Below are 22,433 nucleotides of genomic sequence, written 5' to 3'. Positions count from 1 at the left end.
CAGTAAACATCTCAACTTTATTGAGATCTCATCTTACCAATCACCTTCCTTCGTACTCAGTCAAAGTATGTGAGCCAGCCGGCCAACTTCCAAATTCAACGTCCAAAAGAGAGATTTTTCAATGTGTTCAAAAAAGAGTAAAACATCATCTGTTATTGTACAATTAATGAGACACTTGAAAACGAAAAAAAATAAAAACCTTATAGAATAACATATAGTATTCCGTCCTATATTCCAATTACAATAAAAAAAACCTCTCCCAAAAGACGTTGGCCGGATCTATAGGCTATAATGTGCATGGGCTCAGAGTTGGGCCTACTTCTCATAAAGAGCCCGTTTTCATTGTAATTGCATTCCAAGTACGATATTGGGTTGAGTTGGAATGGTTTCCAAATATTGGGAAATGGGTTACGAAGATGACTGGAGCCAGTAATCTTACAATATTTGAGGGAGGTTTTTTATTGTGTCTGACATATCGCCATGTTGTGTTATTATTTCATTTATATTTAATATATGTGGTTAATTACATACAAATAATATATCTGAAGTTGGGAAAGTATCAACCACGTCGTTCAGCATGTTATAATATGTGTCGGTGTCTTGATCATATTCAAAACTTTCCTGGGTCTTAGATTCTTGTAGTTGGTAATTGGGGGCGCTTGATTTTCTATACAAGCGATATTTAAATTTTGTTTTAAATTACAAACAATATTACTATTGTAAGCTACACTAAGGGGAGATAGATTGTTTGAATCCAGAACGCGTGAGTTGAAGAGAAAAACCTATCTATATAGTAGGGCTGGTTTCACTTTTGTAACCAAACCGAAAATGTCAAACAAAAAACGGAACCGAAAATTTTGATTGGTGTAGTTTTAGCCCATATTTAAGTGACTTAAGGTGCCAAATTTTGGTGTAATTTTTATGTGAGTTTGGATATCGTTTGGTATGCAGACGGGACGGGACGGAACGGAGAGGGAGCAAAAATGCCCTCGGATGGAAACCAGGAGGAAGAAGAAGGAGACGGAGATGTTATAATTTTGTGTTCCACGGATGTGTAACGAGTCGTTCCAGTGGGGTGAGGTGGAACGAAAATTCACCCAAAACTCATCCCGTGAAACAGCGCGTTCCACCCGTTTTAGGCTCACCAAACGTGGGACGGAACGCCTCGTTCCACTCCGTTCTGTCCCGTCCCACGTACCAAACGGTACCTTGAGTGGGATGAGAGAGCATTAGTCGAGAGGGGTAGAGAGAGAAATGACTAGAGAACTGAATATGTTTGTCTTTATAAATTAATGATTGAGATTAATCTTAACCAAAATCAACGATTGGAATTAGTCGCAACTAAATAAACTAATATATTATATATTAATAATAAATTTCAGTTCAGTTTTACCAGGTTTTCTTACCAAAACCAAACCAAAAAATTCAATATTTTTGGTTCTAGTAATTTCGGTTTCAGTAAATTTCAATTTTGATTCGATAACTTTCGGTATTTGGTTCAGAAAATGCCAGCCCTAGGGTTTAGGGTTTACGGTTTTGGGTTATAGTGCAGAAAAGGATCCTCTTCATGGAGATCCGGGAGACTAATCAATCATGTCCGTTCATTGTTCATCGTACATTGTGCGGTCAGTTTTCGTTAAGTACTATTTATATTCAATTTTAAATTTTAAAATTTAAATTATTTATGACCGCACGATGTAAGATGAACGGACATGATTGAATGATCCTCCGAATCCCCATAAAGAGGATCCGGAGAGGATCCTTTTCCTTATAGCGCCATCCTTTTCTTTCAAATAACTCCACCAAACCGGAGCCTTAAAGTTACATTTTCCGAACAGAAATCAGAAAAGCAATGTATTAAAGCAGAAGCATAATATTACACAGTGTTGATGCATTCTTTGGTACATTTACATGCATTCCATAGCATTAATAAAACTTAAAAAAAGAATGTGTGTTTCTGTATACATCATTCTCTGCTACCTATTTGTACATTCAAAGACTGTAAACTTTGGTATAGTCTGGTTGCTGGTGAGCTCCACTGTACCGAGCAAAAAAACTCACTCGAGTAACCATGTAAAAATCACGCCGAAAAATTAAGAAAATTAAAGAAAAAGGAGAAAAAAAAATCTCAGGAAGTTTGTTGTATTTCAGTATTTTCTATCTCTGCAGTTCTTGCTTACAAAGAGGACAGCAGGATATGATTCTGAGCCACTGATCGACGCACTTGAGGTGAAACATGTGGGAACATGGCAACTGCCTTACTTCCTCCTTGTCTCTGTATTTGGCCAGGCAAATGCAGCAATCCTGCGGGTGCACGAAAAAGATTAAGAGACGAAATTAATGAGCCGCCATATGAGATTACAAGGCGTTTCTTGACAATAAATAGGGAGGAGAATTGGAGGTTTCGATTCCGAAAGCTATTAACTTCAGAATGTTAAGGGATTAAACTGCTAGGATTGTAAACCCAAGCAATCAGAATTGAAGAAAAACGGAGATTCTCACGTGTGAAGAAACCCCAAGCAGAACAAGGATTATATTTATACAAGGCCAAATTAGCTTTTTATGTATGATTGACTTACTGGATCTTCATTTAGGGATCCTGCATTGCAATCATTTCCGAGCTCTACTTTGGCGTTAACTTCTTTGTATCTCCAGCTGGGAAGCTGAGAAATTTGGTCATCAGATGCTCCTTTATCAACTGACCCCATATTCATGTTGTATCCAAGGAGGCTGCTAATTAGGGGTACACAGCAACATAGCAACACAAACAGCAGGAAGGGAAAAGAGTAGCTGATGGCATTCCAAGCCAGCAGAGAGATGCAGAGCACGTGGAGTTTCGGGGCTCCGGGAAGCGAACTAAAGCGAGAATCAAAGACCCAAACATTACCCATCACAAACCATATCGCAAAGAAGAGCTCAAGTGAGGTTCTACACCTGTTCATCAAATGTGTGGTCCTGTACACATATACATTATACACCATATATCAATCTCCGAAAAATGCAAAATTCCATAATTTACTCTACAAATACGTGAACAACTCTTTCGTAACTAAATGGAAGTAACCGAAGCCAAGGAAAAGTACCTGGACTCTTCAGTGCTTCTCTGCTGTTCCAAATCGGAGAGGTTGAAACCATCACTTTGAGTCGGATGAAGTAGCCTGTAACGCCCAAAGAGCACGAACAAATTGAGAACACATCCAATATCATACCCAATAATCCAAATTCTCATAGGCCAAACCGGCCTCTCCTTCTTCGAAACAGCCAAAGTAATCGTGGTCACGCCTATTTGAACAACCAAAGCCATGAATTCCAGCATCATCCAAGTGCTGTTATTGAAAGGATTTGATCCAAGATTGGACCTCGAACCATTTTGGTAGTGGAAGACTCTTCTCAAGAAGGTGAACCACCTTGCTCTAGATATTCTCATAGCCATTCTCATTAAGAATGAAGAAGGGGGAGCTCTAGAAGACCTTGTCCTGACCAGGCTAACTGCCCCACGATCATCTCCCAGAGAATTTGACGAAAATGAAACCGCAGAGGAAGCAGATTGACACATGGGTTCTGGTGAAAAAAGGTAACGGCTATTCATAGAAGAATGATTATATGATTCTATCGGCAACTATAAATATGGCTTTATACAACTGTAATATGGTGTGAATTGGGAGGCTGACATGAAATATATGAGAGTTGTATAACAAAAGTTGTGCTTGGAATTTTCACAAGTATGTGGTGGGCTACAGTTGCAGTTGGGTTTGATGGAAAAGCCTTGTGTTATATAACATTCATGCAACTTTCATGTTTTCTTCAAGTAAATAGCCATGAGAGTTAAATGAAGCAACACAGGTGAAAAGTACCATTTGGGTTGAGCAGCCAAAAGGAACTTTTGGATGGATCTGAGAAAGTTTCAGCCTTCAGTTTGCAAATGAACTGCACACATCTGAAAATCTCTCTCCTCCAAAACCCAACTCTTAAATATTCCGAAATCCAAGAAAGCTTACAGCTTTACACAAAAGCACCTGAAATTGAATAACTCTATTGGATCATACCATAAACTTACTCAACTTTACACCAGAATTTCCAAAAACCCAAAAACTTCCAAGGCCTAAATCTCTCACCCAAAGGTACAAATTAACAACCTTTACACCAAAATTTCCAAAACTCCCAAAACCCAAAATTTCCAAGGCCTAAACCTGTCACCCCAAGAGCACAAAAGTTGCAGAAGAGGTCAAAATCTGTACTGGGTAGACCTCAAATATGAAAAAAACATGAAAAAAAAACTGAAATTTATAAAGGGGGGAGATTGAGTAATATGAGAAGGAGAAGGGTGTGGAGAGCATGTCAGGAAGGTGAAGTTGGGTTTCAGATGGTGACCAGAAATCCAACCGCTAAGGGGTTTAGCTTTGATTCCAAGGGAATGACGGGTTTGGAGGGAAGAAAGCTAACCGTTGGCCTAACTTCCTTCCTGCTTTTGTTTATTCGGAAGAGGATCCTCTCCTGAGCTCAGGATAGGGATCCTTTTGATCAGCCCATCTGAATCGTTCAAATTTAATCCAACGATTACAAATAAGAAATTTTTTATAAGTTATAATAATTAAAACCGTTGGATTAAATTTTGACGGTTCAGATAAACTGATCAGGAGGATCCCATCCTGAGCCCAGGAGAGGATCCACGTCCTATTTATTTAGTAAGCAAAACATGCAAATCTCTCTATCTTTATCTTATCTCTAATAGAAAATTAGGAGAAAAGCAAAATATTTTTTGGAATTTTAAAGTTAATTAGATAGGGGATAAAGTGATAATCTGACACTTAAGCATTTGTTAATTTGATTTTTTTGGCGGGCACAGTGCCCTCGTGCCCAGTATACTTTCATGTTAAGCAGTTGGCCACCTAAATCTGGTCAGCAGCTGCATTTTATTTTGGAGCTCCATGGCCCCTCCTCTTTGAGTTGTGTTTTTCATGTAGGTCACACCGTTATTTTGGCTTTGTCCAATTTCATATCTTTTACGACTATATATCATGCTACATGGGTAGTCTTTTTTTACGTCTACAAGGAAGAACATTTATACCTTCAATATGTCGGCAAGGTTATAATGCCAACACTGTTAAAATGAATTCTTTTAAAAGTAGAGCTCTTCATAAACTTTCTAACACCGTATAATTTAAAATCAATTCTCATATCATGATTATAAATATTATGTCAAAACCATGAAGTGACCGATAGTTGACGGAGAGTCTCATATTTTATAGAGTCCCTTTAGCATTTATCTACGAACACATACTCAACATCAAAAGCAAATTTGTTTGGTCAAGTATTAATTGAATGACACGTTCTACAACGTATGATTAGTTTAGGGTGCGTTTGGTACGTGGGACGGGACGGGACGGAACGGGACGAGGCGTTCCGTCCCGCGTTTGGTGCGCCAAAAATGGGTGGAACGGGCTGTTCCACGGAACATATTTTGGGTGTTTTTGCGTTCCACCTCCCCCCCTGGAACGGGTTTGTTCCACGTCTGTGGAACACAATGTTTTACCATTTTAAGACAAATATACCCCATGTCTTTTTCAAAAATTACACCTTCGTTCCGTCCCGTCCCGTCCCGTCCCGTTCCGTCCCGTCCCGTCCCGCCCCGTCTGCGTACCAAACGCACCCTTAATAAACCATTTGATGAGTTATTTATTAATATTCGTACTTGGTATACGTATTTGTACTATGGAAAACTTACACGTTATAACTGGGAAGAAACATAGTCAAAATTGTTTAAAGAACTAGGGTTTTGTGTTTATTAATTGTGCTTACATTTAAAAAATGACTAACTGGTGGCTCTGCCACATCAGTAACATTTTAGAGGTCGGAAAGGCTTTTATATTTCAAAAGTTGGTCTTTATAGAAAAATAGCCGATATAAAAGAAGTTTAAACATACCTAGCTTTGAAATAAGCCAAACCTAGACTAAATTAGAAATTACTCTACAAAGATTCATATGTATAGCAAAGTTGTGTCTTTCTTGTACAGTATGACTTTGAATTATTTTTGGGACATACAACGTCATAGAGTTTCAAATTGATTTCCAACTTCCTCATATCCTGTAGCAGCGAGCCACGTAGCATTAGCCCTTCATCACCATTTTATTTTAAACTAGATCCTTTTCTTAAAGATATCTTGTAGGATCTTCACAGGCCGATGAGACTCGTCAACATCTTAAATTTGGATAAGACTGGATTTTTCTTAATACGGGAAGTATCTACATGGAGCGGCAACGCATTTTTGAGCGATTGAATGGTACACTAAAATAGAGTTGTGATTCTAAAAAATAAATCTGTGTGAGTTTAAACTTGAATTGAGAATTAAAAATATTTACAGTTCACCACTAGACTAACCTTTTGAGGTTAGTAAAGATATAAATTAGCTAAAAACAAATCATTTAAGGGAGCCCCAAAATTTAATAGGCTTTATTTAGAATCAAATCACACATTCAATTGTTGAATTTAAAGTTTTTGTAGGCGAAACTCACATGTGAAATAGCCCAAAAAATTGACAGCCTTGGTCTCATTGTAGCTAGTATGCAGCTCTTGATGTATATATGGTGTCAAGATAGTGAAATTCCGACCCATTTAACAGGTTTATCATAAATGGTACGTGTAAGTTTGCATAAGAAGTCCCGCTCACCAAAGGATCAACGAGGGATTACGAAAAACACCTTAATAAAAGCCCTTGGATTAACTTGATTGCTAAATAAGTATTAACTTAACCACAAGAAAAAGATGGTGAGCATCACCATCACTATCTTAGAGGGTGGTGAACAAAAATATTCACAAAGAAAAATGAATGAAACATGCTTAACGTTCATACAAGTGCACTGTAAAGTGAGAAATTAATGACAAGTGTTGCCTTATGAGTTACCTAATTTACTCAAAACTACTAAAAGGGACCAGCTGGTGGCTTTGCCACTTCAGTCCACATTCAAGAGCCAGGAAGGTTCACATAGGCATTTCAACTTTCCCCTAGTACTATGGTGTGATTCACCTAAAAGGGACCTGCTAGTAGTTTCGTCATGGCAGTCCACATTTTCAAGGGTCAGAAAGACTCATAAAGACATTTCAACTTCCCACTAACCACCATCGTATGATTCACGAACATTATAAATCAAATCAAGACTGTGCCATCTAAAATACAAGTCTAAAATTCGTCATTAACATTCGGACCACCCCGCGGTCGTTATGTATGTTTGTCTCTAAGTTAATAAAACGATAAATACTAAACACTGTCAAATACTACTGCAACGTGTGTCATATTTTAGTATGGTATTTCGTAATTGACTAAAATTTGACTGCCTTATCAAGTAATGTGTGGCAACGTGCAAATATATTTGGCTTTAAGATGTAAGTACACTTGAACTTTCAACTTTTTGGATTTAGTTGCACACATGACTCCCCCAGTCCCTTTCTTCAAGTTTCAAAGGTTATAACTTTATCTTTATGGGCGCCACAAGTGGCGATTTTGTTCCACTTTCTTACGTAGGTGCATGTCTAATACACTTTGAGAAATGAGAGAATACGTGATTAAAAAAATGATTAAGCTTATTTTTTACGTCAAACTATATGGTTTTGTTACTATTTTAAGATCAGCTACGTTGCAAAATTACCCATCTGTTGGCATTGAAAGGAATGCGATAGAGACATGAACACATGGAGTGCATATATACATGATTCACCTTCATATATATATATATAGGGTAGTCGGTCATAGAAAGTTAGTCACCATGGTTTATCTATTGACTCTTCTATTTAGGTTAGCAAAAGTGTGCAGATAGAATCGATTATAAATTTAATTTATACTATTATTAAAAGAACCTTCCTTGTCAAATTTTTGTCATTTTTTTCCTATTTTTTCCTCACTTTTGATACATACTATTAACAAAAGGAGGGTAAAATAGTAATTTTGTACCTTTTGACAAAATGACAACCATATCCCTATTTTTTTCTATTTTACCCTCTTTTTTATACTTATTTTTTCAATTTTACCCTCATTTTTGACACACAATATTTACATAAGAAGAACAAAATAATAATTATGTAATATTAAAACAATATGCACTTAATAAATAAAATTGTTCACACACACAAAGTGTATGCTCTCTACTAGTATATAGTATATACTAATAAAACTCATTTTACACTGAAATATTGTTCATAACCACAATGTTTTTTCAAATTTGTCCTCGTGTAGTTTTTTTAATTTCATTTGTGCCACTGACGAAGATACCCTTTTGAGTGCTTGCTCCGTTTACTAACTCCACTCACTTCCGCGTTCTTTCATGTTTTGTTCTCGAACTCTCTCTCTCTCAGCTACGCAGTGGAACCCCCACTTTCACCCTTTACCTCTCCGCAAAAAACCCTAGACCTCGCCACTGTTGGAGACTATGATTATCATGAGTTTTTCGAGATCTTGGTTCGGATGGAGAATTCCGACAACCTTCCTAGTGACAGTGAGGATGATGAGGACAAGAGCTCGACCCTTGAGTGTCAATCCACCTCGCCATCTTCTTCTCTCTAAGCCTCCTCCGAAACCCCTCTAGTTTTTTTTAAACTAAAATGGACCTAGATGAACACTAAAGAGATAATATATGTACGACTACTTATTGTTTGTATCTAGTTTTTCATTGAAAGTTTGCAACTAGTTTTGTTTGTGTATATTTTTGTTGACAAAGTTTGTGGGACATATCTCTAACTTCCTCAAAGATGTAGCCAATGGAATTTTAATCCCAATTCATATAAGGGTCTTGGTGTGATAAAAATAATTTCACAAAAACTGCTTTCAACCATTTTAAAATACTTTTCAATGAACAAGGCAATGGCATTAACTGTGTTCAAAGTAAATAGGTTCCATCAGCATGCAATAATTACGGAAAATTTTCAGAGTAAATAAAATATATTCTCACAGTTATTATGCGTTGTGATTAAGATTAATCATTAGAAATTTTGGTACTCTTCGAGAGTAAATGTACGGAAACAGATGATGATCCCAAACTTTGGGAAAATATGACTTTCATGATAAAGCTTGTAAGAAAATCAAGCTATTTAAAACTTAGACAAGTCAGGTAGATCAAACTTCAAAATCAAGCAAGGACACGATGCCGTTTCAAGTTGGAAGGGGGTACTGTGGCATGAGACTTGATCTCAAGGATGAGCATCTTTAGAGAAATTTTCTGAAGATAATCCGACTGGAAACAGAGATCCAAACAACTTAGGTTACAATTCATCCCACCATCCACCATACAAAGAAAAACTTGAAAAAATAAATAGATGTGTAAGAAATTATGTAACATCCCACATCGACCAACAGAGATTGGGTGATATGCCTTATATGTACATGCACACCTCCTATAGCACAAGGTCTTTTGGGAACTCATTGGCTTCAAGTTCCATCGGAACTCCAAAGTTAAGCGAGTTCGCAAAAGGCCTCGTGCTATAGGAGGTGGGTATGTATATATAAGGCACATCACCCCCTCTCCATTGGTCGATGTTGGATGTTACAATACCACTTCTTTTGAATCCCATCATATCGTTTTCAAATGGATTCTTTACTGGTGAAACTTTGGAGTAGTTGGTTGCATTTGGAAGAATTGAAGAGGATGGGATACTTGGTGCTGGATAGAGTTTTTACAACGACAATTTCTGTTTTGTCCAGTTTGAGTATGGCACTTTTTGTGACATGGTACAAGAGTTTTCTACAGGCAACACTGGCTGACATAAGAGTTTTGCGAACTACTATTCGAAGGATCGAAATTGTGCACCCTCAGGAAATCATTGCTTGCTTATCGAGACAACAAATGTGTGACCGATATCGTGGGCGGTCGACTGTGGTATCGATAACTTATTCGTTGGGTTTGTTAAGCAAGTAGGCAGGAAGACCCATCTACGACAGTTGTCATGGATTTGCGATTGTTGAGGCTGGACCCAAAGATAATTTATCTCGAAGTACTTGACGTTTCGTGTGCTTGGGCAAGACCCATTATCATTTTCGGTTTTGGATTTTCAGTATAAGTACTGTAAATTTCCTTATTATAGTTATATATTTGTTTTTGACGCTACAAATGTTTTGGGGGTAATTTTCCTCTGACTGTTTGCTCAGAGACAGGGAGTCGGCATGGTGCCTGGGGGTTATCGGACATTCACTAGTGATTATTATATATACAAGTTATGATTTGAGACATTGCACAACATGCTAGGTTTCGGAAAACTTATTTTTATCATGTTATATGTGTTTTCATAAAACTTGGGGGTTAGTACGTTGATAACTGTTTTAGTGTATATATATAGATATATATCAACTTGATCCACTCATGTTTGTTTTGCACCCCTTTCAGGACTTAGAATCGAGGCATACAATCCCAGCATCCAGACACTTTCGTATCGGCATCTTCGAGTCCTCTCGGTGTAGGACCTACTCCTTTGTTCATTCAATTTTTTTATTAATTCTTTTAGTGTTCTAAATTAGATGTGTGCTCTGAACACGTTCCTTAAATGCATATTCTTTATTCTTTTAAATTTATAAGTCTTAGCATTTGCACTCAATAAATGGTTTTCGTCACCCTCGAGTGTCGGCTAGCACATGCCTATCTTATTATTTGAGGAATATCGGGATCAGGGCGTGTCAGATCGAGCGAGAACAATCTCAGGATGGGTGACCCACTGGGAAGTTCTCGTGTGAGTTCTCAAAAACAAAAATCGTGAGGGCTTGGTCGGGGCCCAAAGCGGACAATATCGTGTTATGGCGGAGTCGAGCCTGGGATGTGGTGGAGCCCAGGTCGGGATGTGATAATTTGGTATCAGAGCCACTTTTCCGTGTAGTGCGAGTGTGCCGACGAGGATGTCAGGCCCTTAAGGGGGTGAATTGTAACATCCCACATCGACCAACGAAGAGGGGGTGATATGACTTATATGTACATGCCCACCTCCTATAGCACGAGGCCTTTTGGGAACTCACTGGCTTCGGGTTCCATCGAAACTCCGAAGTTAAGCGAGTTCGCGCGAGAGCAATCCCAGGATGGGTGACCCACTAGGAAGTTCTCGTGTGAGTTCCTAGAAACAAAAATCGTGAGGGCGTGGTCAGGACCCAAAGCGGACAATGTCGTGCTATGACGGAGTTGAGCCCGGAATATGGTAGAGTCCGAGTCGGGATGTTACACATGAAAAATTAGAACCCCAAGAGTAATGGAAGTACCTGGCTAGAGGCTGTAGCGTATATTTTCTCCTCAAACCTTGCAACAATGTCCTCGACCTCAAGTATGGAAGGTGCCTCTTTTTTTGGAAAACTGAGAAATCCATTCTAGGGCCAAGAGGCCAAAGCAAACACTGAAAGCCTACACAGAAGCAAACACGTACAAACCACTAACACAGTGCAGAAGGGTACAACAAGGATGACGCTTCATCAAAGCGAAGGCATCGCCCTCTACACTACCAAAAGGTGAAATTAATGAGGACAAGGTAATCCATCATTGTTCAAGACAAAAATTAACAAAGATAGTGACACGCCCCGACCCCGATATTCCCTGAATATCAGGATAGGCACGTGCTGGCCGACACCTGAGGTGACGAAAGCCATTTATTGAAATACAAGAGAAATGATTAGGAGAAACACGCACGATTAAACATCTGAATCCAAAGGGAGTTACAAACAAAGTTTAGGGAAATGGCTAGAGTGCGCAAAACACGTTCGAAGTCAAGATCACGAAAGGAAAGATCATTACAAATATTACACAAGTGGAAGATAGACTGCTACTGGTAGGGGAATGCCTCGTATGATGCCTCGTAGTCCTCGTTCCTAAGACCTGAATGGGGGCGCAAAACAAGGGTGAGTGGACCAAGTTTATATACATACGTAGTACGAAAACAGTTATGAACATACTAACCCCCACAGTTTAATAATGAAAACTACTAGAATAATAAGTGATAAGCTTTTCAGAAAACTCTAGCATGCCATAAAAACAATTCATATATCCATCTGCAAATCAATCTCAGAAAATCATATCAAAAATCATATCAGAAATCGTATCAGGAAGCATAACACAAGTTGTGCTGCTAGTGAGTGCACTGAATAACAATACTCCCGGCCCAATGCCTGCACCTCAGTCTCTGTGCCCGTAGCCAGAGATATCTCCCTCCCGGCCCAATGCCTGTCTCCGTGTCCCTCAGCCTTTCGCTAGGGATTATTTCTCCCGGCCTCAATGCCAACACCAGATCCTCGCCCCAGGCGGCATAGTGTTCACTAGGTACGCACAAAACATAATTCACCTCTAAAATACAACTTTGTAGCATAAATTCATCGATCCTTTATACTACGAAGAGGTGTTCGAAAGTCATTTGAAACACATTCTTAGCATCATATCGTCATCGATCAGATAGTCTACCAGAATGAGGGTTCTATAGAAAATACGATATAATGGAAATAGTTCAAAACATATATATATATAATCACGTATAATCAAATCATCATGCTTCCTGTAAAGTATTCCTCAAATCAATAATTCTGCAAGGCATGCTATTAAATTATGCATTTCTATCAATAAAACATGCAATTTTCGAAGGTGGCCCACTCACAGATACTCCGAAGTAGCAGAATTGTGTGGAAAAAGATTAAGGAAGTCTCCACTAGCAACTTCACCTAAGCACGAAAATGTTCAATTTAATAAACTACCCAAAAGATAGAATTTTAGGAAATGGAAATGGGTTTTGGGTTTGGGTAGGTTAGGAACAAGAGGGAGTTTTGGGCTTAAGCCTAAACCCAAACTTATACACACACGGTACACACACCACACATTCACACACACACATATATATATATATATACACACATATATAAACACACACACACTCCCACGCATGCACATATATATATATACAAATATACACACAGAGGCAACATGCATATATATATATATATATATATATATAGATACATACATATAAACACACACACGCATGCACAGCATGCATATATATATAAGCACACACACGCACAGCATCATGCATATATATATATATATATATATATATATATATATATATATATATATATATATGTAATCACACACACGCACAGTAAGCATACTTACACACACACACACACGGTTCACGCACACACACTTGCACAACGTACACACTGCACAAACGCACACTCACGAACTCGCCGGAGTTCGTCGTCGGAACCGGACATGCATGCACAAGGGATGGTAAGAGTTAGGGCTTGAATAAGGGGTTCTAAAACTTCACAAATATACCTAAGAACTCACCTGGACGCACTGCAGCAGGTTTTGGGAAGAGATGGACCTCGAACTCGTCGGAGTTCGTCGTCGGAGCTAGATTATTGACACAGAGAAAAACTGAGATCAAAACCCTTGAGTTTTGTCATAAAACCAACATGCATAACCCAGAAATTTGAAGAAGGAACACAATCCTCACCTGGGTTCGAGTTTTAGAGCTTTGAAGCTCTCGGCTTCAATGGCAGAAAAACCCACAGTGCTCAGATGGCGCATGCAAGGGTACCATTGAGTTCGCTAGGTCTCAAGGACTCCAAATATATGGTTTTTGGGGTTTGATTTGTGAGGGAAGTGAGGTGAAAGCTAGAGAGAAGCTCTCGGAGCTTAGAGAGAGTGTGAGTTCCTGAGAGTTAGAGAGAGATAGTTGATTCAGATATTAGAGGGGAAAGAGAGACCGGAACCATGATAGAAGTATAAAAATAAGGCGGGTCCCACGACTCACTAATTAAAGACTAAAGAAATCATTTTAATAAGTAGAAAGTGGGTGTGGTTGTAACAATCTACCCCCCTTAAAGAAAATTTCGTCCTCGAAATTCAATTACCTCAAGTGAAAAGGAATGGGTACTGTGCCCGCATCTGTTCTTCAGTCTCCCACGTTGCCTCCTCAAATGCATGATTCCTCCAAAGTACTTTTACTAGCGGAATGGTCTTGTTCCTCAACACTTTATCTTGTCTATCAACAATCGCCACAGGTTCCTCCACATAACTCAAGTCTGGACTCACTTCCAGAGGTTCTGGTTGGATAACATGAGAAGGATCTGGTACGTATTTCCGGAGCATGGAAACATGGAAGACATTATGGATCATTGACATCTCTGGTGGTAGTTCCAACCTATAAGCAACTGCACCAATTCTTTCAATAATCTGATAGGGACCGATGTATCGAGGGCTCAGCTTTCCTCGTTTACCAAAACGGACAACACCTTTCCAGGGAGACAATTTCAAGAACACAAAGTCGCCCACTGCATACTCACGATCTTTGGAATGTTTGTCCGCAATGCTTTTCTGTCGGTCTTGTGCTGCTTTCAAATTTGCCTTAATCAGTTGAATATTAGCATTGGTGGTATCCACAATCTCTGGTCCCACCAACGACCTTTCACCTGCCTCTGTCCAACATAATGGCGTTCTACACGTCTTCCCGTAGAGTGCTTCAAAAGGTGCCATACCAATACTCGAGTGATAACTATTATTGTAAGCAAACTCTACCAACGGCAAATAGTTATCCCAGCTACCTTTCCACTGTAACACCGACACTCTCAACATGTCCTCTAAAGTCTGAATTGTCCGCTCGGACTGACCATCAGTTTGTGGATGATAAGCAGTGCTGAACAGTAACTGAGTACCCATAGCGGCATTAAAGGCTTTCCAAAACCTGGAAGTAAATCTGGGATCTCTGTCTGACACAATGGAGACAGGTACACCATGAAGACGAACAATATTATTAATAAATAACTTCGCCAATTTCTCCAGTGAGTAGGTCTGTCGAACTGGTAAGAAATGAGCAGTCTTGGTAAGTCGATCAACAATTACCCAGATACCATCGCACTTTGACGGTGTTCTCGGCAATCCATACACAAAGTCCATAGTAATATCCTCCCACTTCCAAACTGGTATTGGAAGATTCTGCATCAGTCCCCCAGGTCTCTGTCTGTCTGCTTTAACCTGCTGACAGATTAGACATCTGCTCACATACTTTGCTACATCCCGTTTCATCCCTTCCCAATAATAGAAAGGATAAATGGTGCGATACAATTTAGTACTCCCTGGATGCATAGCATAAGCTGAAGTATGAGCCTCGTCAAGAATTTCCTTCTTAACTGCTTCATTATCTTTAGGCACGAACAAACGGTTCCCTTTCAATAACGCTCCGTCTCTACGGATGATGAATTCATCCTTATCCCCTTTCAGCACTTGTGCCTTTATTTCATCGCATTCTGGATCAAGTTCCTGAGCTTCTATGACCATGTCCACGAAGATAGGTCTAACCTGAAAATGTGCTAGCCAAGCTCCATGATCACCTGCTTTTAAATTGACACCGATTTCCCGAAGAGAGAATAGTAACGGAATATGCACATTTTGAAGTGATGCAAGCTGCTCATGGTGTTTCCTACTAAGAGCATCAGCTACGGCATTAGCATGTCCAGGATGGTACTCAATCGAACAGTCATAATCACTGATAAGCTCCATCCATCTTCTCTGTCTCAAGTTCAGCTCCTTCTTGGTGAACACATACTTAAGACTTTTATGATCCGTAAAAATACGACATTTTTCTCCATACAAGTAGTGCCTCCAAATCTTCAAAGCGAAAATCACTGCTCCTAACTCCAAATCATGAGTAGGATAATTTCTTTCATGGGTTTTGAGTTGTCTGGAAGCGTAGGCAATAACTTTTCCATGCTGCATCAGTACACACCCAAAACCTGATAGAGAAGCATCAGTGTACACCTCAAATTCACCACTGTCATCTGGAAGGGCGAGAACATGAGCCTGAGTGAGACGTCGCTTAAGTTCCTGAAAACTCTGTTCACAACTCTCATCCCACACAAACTGGACACCTTTACGAGTTAATTTAGTAAGAGGCAGAGCAATTGCAGAAAAATTCTGAATAAATCTTCAATAATACCCTGCCAAACCCAAAAAACTTCTCACTTCTGTGACATTCTTTGGTTGTTCCCAGTTAGATACTGCTGACACCTTCTGAGGATCTACACTAATTCCTTCTGCAGAAACTATATGCCCAAGAAAACCAACCTGAGTTAACCAAAACTGACACTTACTGAACTTGGCATAAAGCTGGTTGTCCCTCAGTCGTTCGAGCACTATTCTCAAATGTTTCTTGTGTTCATTAACACTCCTAGAATAAACTAGAATGTCATCAATGAACACAATCACAAACCTATCTAGATACGATTCAAAAACTCTGTTCATCAAATTCATGAATGCTGCAGGTGCATTTGTCAATCCAAACGGCATGACACAAAATTCATAGTGCCCATACCTTGTACGGAAAGCAGTTTTCGGGACATCATCCTCGCGAATCCTCAATTGATGGTAACCCGATCGAAGGTCAATTTTGGAAAATATCTGAGCACCTTTCAATTGATCAAACAAATCATCGATCCGAGGCAGAGGGTAACGATTCTTCACCGTCACCTGATTCAGTTGCCTATAATCGATACAGAGTCTCATTGATCCATCCTTCTTTCTAACAAAAAGAACAGGAGCTCCCCACGGGGATGTACTCGGCTGGATGTAACCTTTGTCTACCAATTCCTGAAGTTGGATCTTCAATTCTCTCAACTCCGCTGGTGCCATTCGATAAGGTGCCAAGGAAATAGGATTTGTACCTGGAAGTAAATCGATAGTGAACTCAATTTCCCTCGCAGGTGGTAACCCCGGTAAATCATCAGGAAACACATCGGTGAAGTCCCTTACAACCGGCACATCTTCAGGACGTAAAGAAGATTCATCCTTCACGACTACATGGGCTAGAAACCCCGTACAACCCTTACTCAACAACTTAGTTGCTTGAATGGAAGAAATAATACTATTGGGGAGGACACGTCGCTCACCCATAAATGAAATTGACAGAAGTCCTGGTCGATTGAATGTCACAATTTTCTCCCAACATGCGACATTCGCTCGATGCTTAGACAGCCAATCCATTCCTAGAATGACATCAAACTCCGCCAGTTTGAAAGGAATTAAATCAACCTCTAAGTTTTCCCCTTCCACAAAAACTGAACAATTCTGATATTGCCATTGAGCACAAAACAATTCACCACGTGGCATTTGAATCAACATATCAAAGCCTAATGGTTGAGGTTGAAATGGTATAACCCGAGCAAAAGATGAAGAAACAAAAGATCGTGTAGCACCCGGATCAATTAAAACTCTAGCCCAAGTATTACAGATAGGTAACATACCGGTGATAACTCGAGGATCCTGATCGGCCTCCTGCTGAGTCATGGCGTTTATACGTCCGTATACTGGTTGCCCTGCATTATTATTTCGACCACCACGGCCTCTGTGACTGCCACAAACTATGTTCCCCTGGCTACGGTTACCAGAAGATGTTCCAGCCTGCTGCTGGTTCAAAAACTGAGTACTCCGGCTATCAGTACCTCTGAAACTTTGACTACCTCTGCCACCAAACTGTAGACTTCGGTTACCCCCATAGTTCTGATTAGTGCTGCTACCAAGGCTCCGACTACTACTGCTACCGCCATCAAAGTTACGTCGATTGCCAAAATTCTGAACTGTCTGATATCCACTGTAGCCTGATCCGGAAGCAACATCTCCAGGTGGTGGTGCAGAAGGACAATCACGAATAAAATGGCCAGTGCCACCGCACCTGTGACAAACTGCAGTAGTCATCCCACAGTTCCCTCGATGACGTAACCCACATCGATCACAGACCGGGTAACTCGGAGTGAAATGACCGAAAGGTCGTCTCGCCGACTCAGTGCCTGAGCTTTCACTGGATGATCCTGAGCCCCGACCTGACCGTTTAAAGGAAAATGGTTGTCTGGGACCTACAGAACTGGAGGGGCTCGCTGATTCTCTAATATTCTGTGACCGGAAACTTCGACTCCTCTGATTCTGATTCCGCGGTCGATTCTGTCTCTGAGGCTGGCTCCAAGCCTGAGGTCGATCCTGTATCTCAGTATCCCACTTGGACTGTTCTATACTCAGGCTTATTTCAATTATTTCCTCATAAGTTTTGGGTCTCTGAGCAGCTACCAGTGTACGGTACTCCTGGTTCAGTGCAAACATCGCCTGATCCATCTGTGCCTGCGGATTATCATATGTCTCATCATAATGCCTGGCCAAACGCCTGAAAGTACTATCAAATTCTGTGATACTGAGGTCACCCTGTCGGAACTCTAAGTACTCTTGCCTTTTCCTCAATCTGTAACTGGGGCTTAGAAAGTAAGCAATAAAACGTTTCCGGAAGGCAGCCCATGTCATCAAAGAACCAGGCGGACGAGATTCCCTCGTTGTTCTCCACCAACTTCTAGCATCACCCTGAATAAAATACGCTGCTGTGTTTGCCCACTCGTTTAGTGGACATTTCATAACCTCCAAGGTATCCTCCATCTTTTCTAACCACTGCTCAGCCTCCTCACCATTTCCCACAGTTTCCAAATCAGTAACTCCATGGCTTCTAGCAATTTCGATATACGTCCGATTGGGCCTATGACCCGGAAGAGCATTGATCAAAGCATTAGTAAACTGCTGAAGTCCCCCCATTATAGAAGAACGAGGTCGTCGAGGCACATTCCCACCAGGATTAGCCATCATTCTGACAAAGACAACAAGATTTAGAAAGACCTAAATTTACCAAATTGGTGAAAAGAAATCCTAACCATGCTCTGATACCAATCTGACACGCCCCGACCCCGATATTCCCTGAATATCAGGATAGGCACGTGCTGGCCGACACCTGAGGTGACGAAAGCCATTTATTGAAATACAAGAGAAATGATTAGGAGAAACACGCACGATTAAACATCTGAATCCAAAGGGAGTTACAAACAAAGTTTAGGGAAATGGCTAGAGTGCGCAAAACACGTTCGAAGTCAAGATCACGAAAGGAAAGATCATTACAAATATTACACAAGTGGAAGATAGACTGCTACTGGTAGGGGAATGCCTCGTATGATGCCTCGTAGTCCTCGTTCCTAAGACCTGAATGGGGGCGCAAAACAAGGGTGAGTGGACCAAGTTTATATACATACGTAGTACGAAAACAGTTATGAACATACTAACCCCCACAGTTTAATAATGAAAACTACTAGAATAATAAGTGATAAGCTTTTCAGAAAACTCTAGCATGCCATAAAAACAATTCATATATCCATCTGCAAATCAATCTCAGAAAATCATATCAAAAATCATATCAGAAATCGTATCAGGAAGCATAACACAAGTTGTGCTGCTAGTGAGTGCACTGAATAACAATACTCCCGGCCCAATGCCTGCACCTCAGTCTCTGTGCCCGTAGCCAGAGATATCTCCCTCCCGGCCCAATGCCTGTCTCCGTGTCCCTCAGCCTTTCGCTAGGGATTATTTCTCCCGGCCTCAATGCCAACACCAGATCCTCGCCCCAGGCGGCATAGTGTTCACTAGGTACGCACAAAACATAATTCACCTCTAAAATACAACTTTGTAGCATAAATTCATCGATCCTTTATACTACGAAGAGGTGTTCGAAAGTCATTTGAAACACATTCTTAGCATCCTATCGTCATCGATCAGATAGTCTACCAGAATGAGGGTTCTATAGAAAATACGATATAATGGAAATAGTTCAAAACATATATATATATAATCACGTATAATCAAATCATCATGCTTCCTGTAAAGTATTCCTCAAATCAATAATTCTGCAAGGCATGCTATTAAATTATGCATTTCTATCAATAAAACATGCAATTTTCGAAGGTGGCCCACTCACAGATACTCCGAAGTAGCAGAATTGTGTGGAAAAAGATTAAGGAAGTCTCCACTAGCAACTTCACCTAAGCACGAAAATGTTCAATTTAATAAACTACCCAAAAGATAGAATTTTAGGAAATGGAAATGGGTTTTGGGTTTGGGTAGGTTAGGAACAAGAGGGAGTTTTGGGCTTAAGCCTAAACCCAAACTTATACACACACGGTACACACACCACACATTCACACACACACATATATATATATATATACACACATATATAAACACACACACACTCCCACGCATGCACATATATATATATACAAATATACACACAGAGGCAACATGCATATATATATATATATATATATATATATATAGATACATACATATAAACACACACACGCATGCACAGCATGCATATATATATAAGCACACACACGCACAGCATCATGCATATATATATATATATATATATATATATGTAATCACACACACGCACAGTAAGCATACTTACACACACACACACACGGTTCACGCACACACACTTGCACAACGTACACACTGCACAAACGCACACTCACGAACTCGCCGGAGTTCGTCGTCGGAACCGGACATGCATGCACAAGGGATGGTAAGAGTTAGGGCTTGAATAAGGGGTTCTAAAACTTCACAAATATACCTAAGAACTCACCTGGACGCACTGCAGCAGGTTTTGGGAAGAGATGGACCTCGAACTCGTCGGAGTTCGTCGTCGGAGCTAGATTATTGACACAGAGAAAAACTGAGATCAAAACCCTTGAGTTTTGTCATAAAACCAACATGCATAACCCAGAAATTTGAAGAAGGAACACAATCCTCACCTGGGTTCGAGTTTTAGAGCTTTGAAGCTCTCGGCTTCAATGGCAGAAAAACCCACAGTGCTCAGATGGCGCATGCAAGGGTACCATTGAGTTCGCTAGGTCTCAAGGACTCCAAATATATGGTTTTTGGGGTTTGATTTGTGAGGGAAGTGAGGTGAAAGCTAGAGAGAAGCTCTCGGAGCTTAGAGAGAGTGTGAGTTCCTGAGAGTTAGAGAGAGATAGTTGATTCAGATATTAGAGGGGAAAGAGAGACCGGAACCATGATAGAAGTATAAAAATAAGGCGGGTCCCACGACTCACTAATTAAAGACTAAAGAAATCATTTTAATAAGTAGAAAGTGGGTGTGGTTGTAACAGATAGGGGTGGATTGACCCAAACAACATTACACATCACCACATTACAAAACACGCAAGAGAATCCGCCGCCATATTGGCTGATCTTGGAACCCAAGACCAGCGACAATTCTGGAAAGTTTCACCCAAATCCTAAGCATTTGCCAAGATAGGGAAAACCTCTCTGAAGTGACTTCGAAAGACATGAAATAGTTTCCAGAGAATCAGATTAAAAAATGACTGAGCTAATACCCAAGGAAACCGTTAACTCGCAACCACGGAGCAGAGCTAAAGCCTCTGCCATCGCAACACAAGAAGGAGAAACGAGGTACCTCACCGCAGCAATAAAATCCCCCTCGCATCCTGAGCCACCACTGCAGCAAACCCAGTTTTAGTCAACCTAGACCAACTTGCATCCACGTTCACCTTAACAAAAAGGGAGACAGGGGGGTCCACCTAGTAACCTGCCTGACTCGACCTATTTCCACCGTCCTTGAGTCCTCAAGGACCAACCGAGCATTAAAGAACTCACCAATAGAAATACAGATACCCAAAATTACCTTTGAGGGAATGATAGGGACATGGTTAAAGACAAAATCACAACGGGACTTCCAAATATGTCAACAAGTGAAAGCCACTTAAGTCTATACCCACTCTCTACTCGTCGAATACCCCAAATTAGTAGAGAAGACAAAATGTAGCCAAAAAACCCAGCTAGAAATGCTCCCATGATGGATATTGTACTTAAGAGCCCCACCAAACCAAATTGAATTGACCCAAGGGCAGAAAAGAAAAAGATGCTCAATAGTTTCCTCCTGACAAAGACAGATTGGGCATGTAGGGGTTGGGGAAGAACGTCTCTTAAACAGCACATCCAAAGTTGCTAAAGCATTGTGGAGAGAACTCCAAAGAAAGTGTCTAACCTTAGTCGGCACCTTAACCCTCCATATGCTCTCTTCCACAGCTTCTCCGGAACAGGACGAGTGAAGGGGGAACGGTGATCTCTCAACGCTAGGGATCGCAACTGTACCCATAAATAACCTGACCTGACCGAATAACTGCCATTTCTGTTAGCCGCCTAAACCAATCGATCCTTTAATTCAGGTTGAAATTTAATTAAAAAATGTAATAAAAATTTATATGGTGTAGAATCTGCCGCACCATTTGGTGCACAAATCTAAACCATGAATTTGGTGTATATAACACCGGAAAAGGATTCTCTCCAGATCCCTTTGGATTCCTTCCACCTAATCCTCCTCATCAAACAATTTGTACCCTTGAAATTTGATTCAACAGCTAAAAACACGGGTCTATTGTAAAAGTTATAATAACTTTAGCCGTTGAATCAAGCTTTAAGAACCCAGATTGTTTCATGAGGAGGATTTGTTGGAAGGGACATGAGAGGATCCCTTTCCTGTAACACCACCCATAAATAAAGTATTTCCTATGAGCTGACGTTCATTCTTGCATGTTTGATGG

The 22,433-nt window shown here is 40.3% G+C and overlaps 1 protein-coding gene across 1 annotated transcript; it reads right to left on the bottom strand.

Annotated features, from left to right (window-relative positions):
- Positions 1–1,837: 1,837 nt before the first annotated feature.
- LOC126617277 (E3 ubiquitin-protein ligase At4g11680-like) lies at positions 1,838–4,495 on the bottom strand. The gene is made up of 3 exons (XM_050285304.1): positions 3,084–4,495; positions 2,580–2,955; positions 1,838–2,304 (listed from the first exon to the last, which is right to left on the bottom strand). Exons 1-3 carry the CDS (start codon positions 3,587–3,589, stop codon positions 2,158–2,160), a joined length of 1,029 nt encoding a protein of 342 aa, XP_050141261.1. The 5' UTR covers positions 3,590–4,495; the 3' UTR covers positions 1,838–2,157.
- Positions 4,496–22,433: the final 17,938 nt, after the last annotated feature.

This window comes from Malus sylvestris, chromosome 3 (assembly GCF_916048215.2).
Source record: "Malus sylvestris chromosome 3, drMalSylv7.2, whole genome shotgun sequence".
Classification (NCBI taxonomy): Eukaryota; Viridiplantae; Streptophyta; class Magnoliopsida; order Rosales; family Rosaceae; genus Malus; species Malus sylvestris.
Note: the sequence above shows the minus strand (reverse complement) of the source record. Positions and strands in the feature narration are given on the sequence as shown.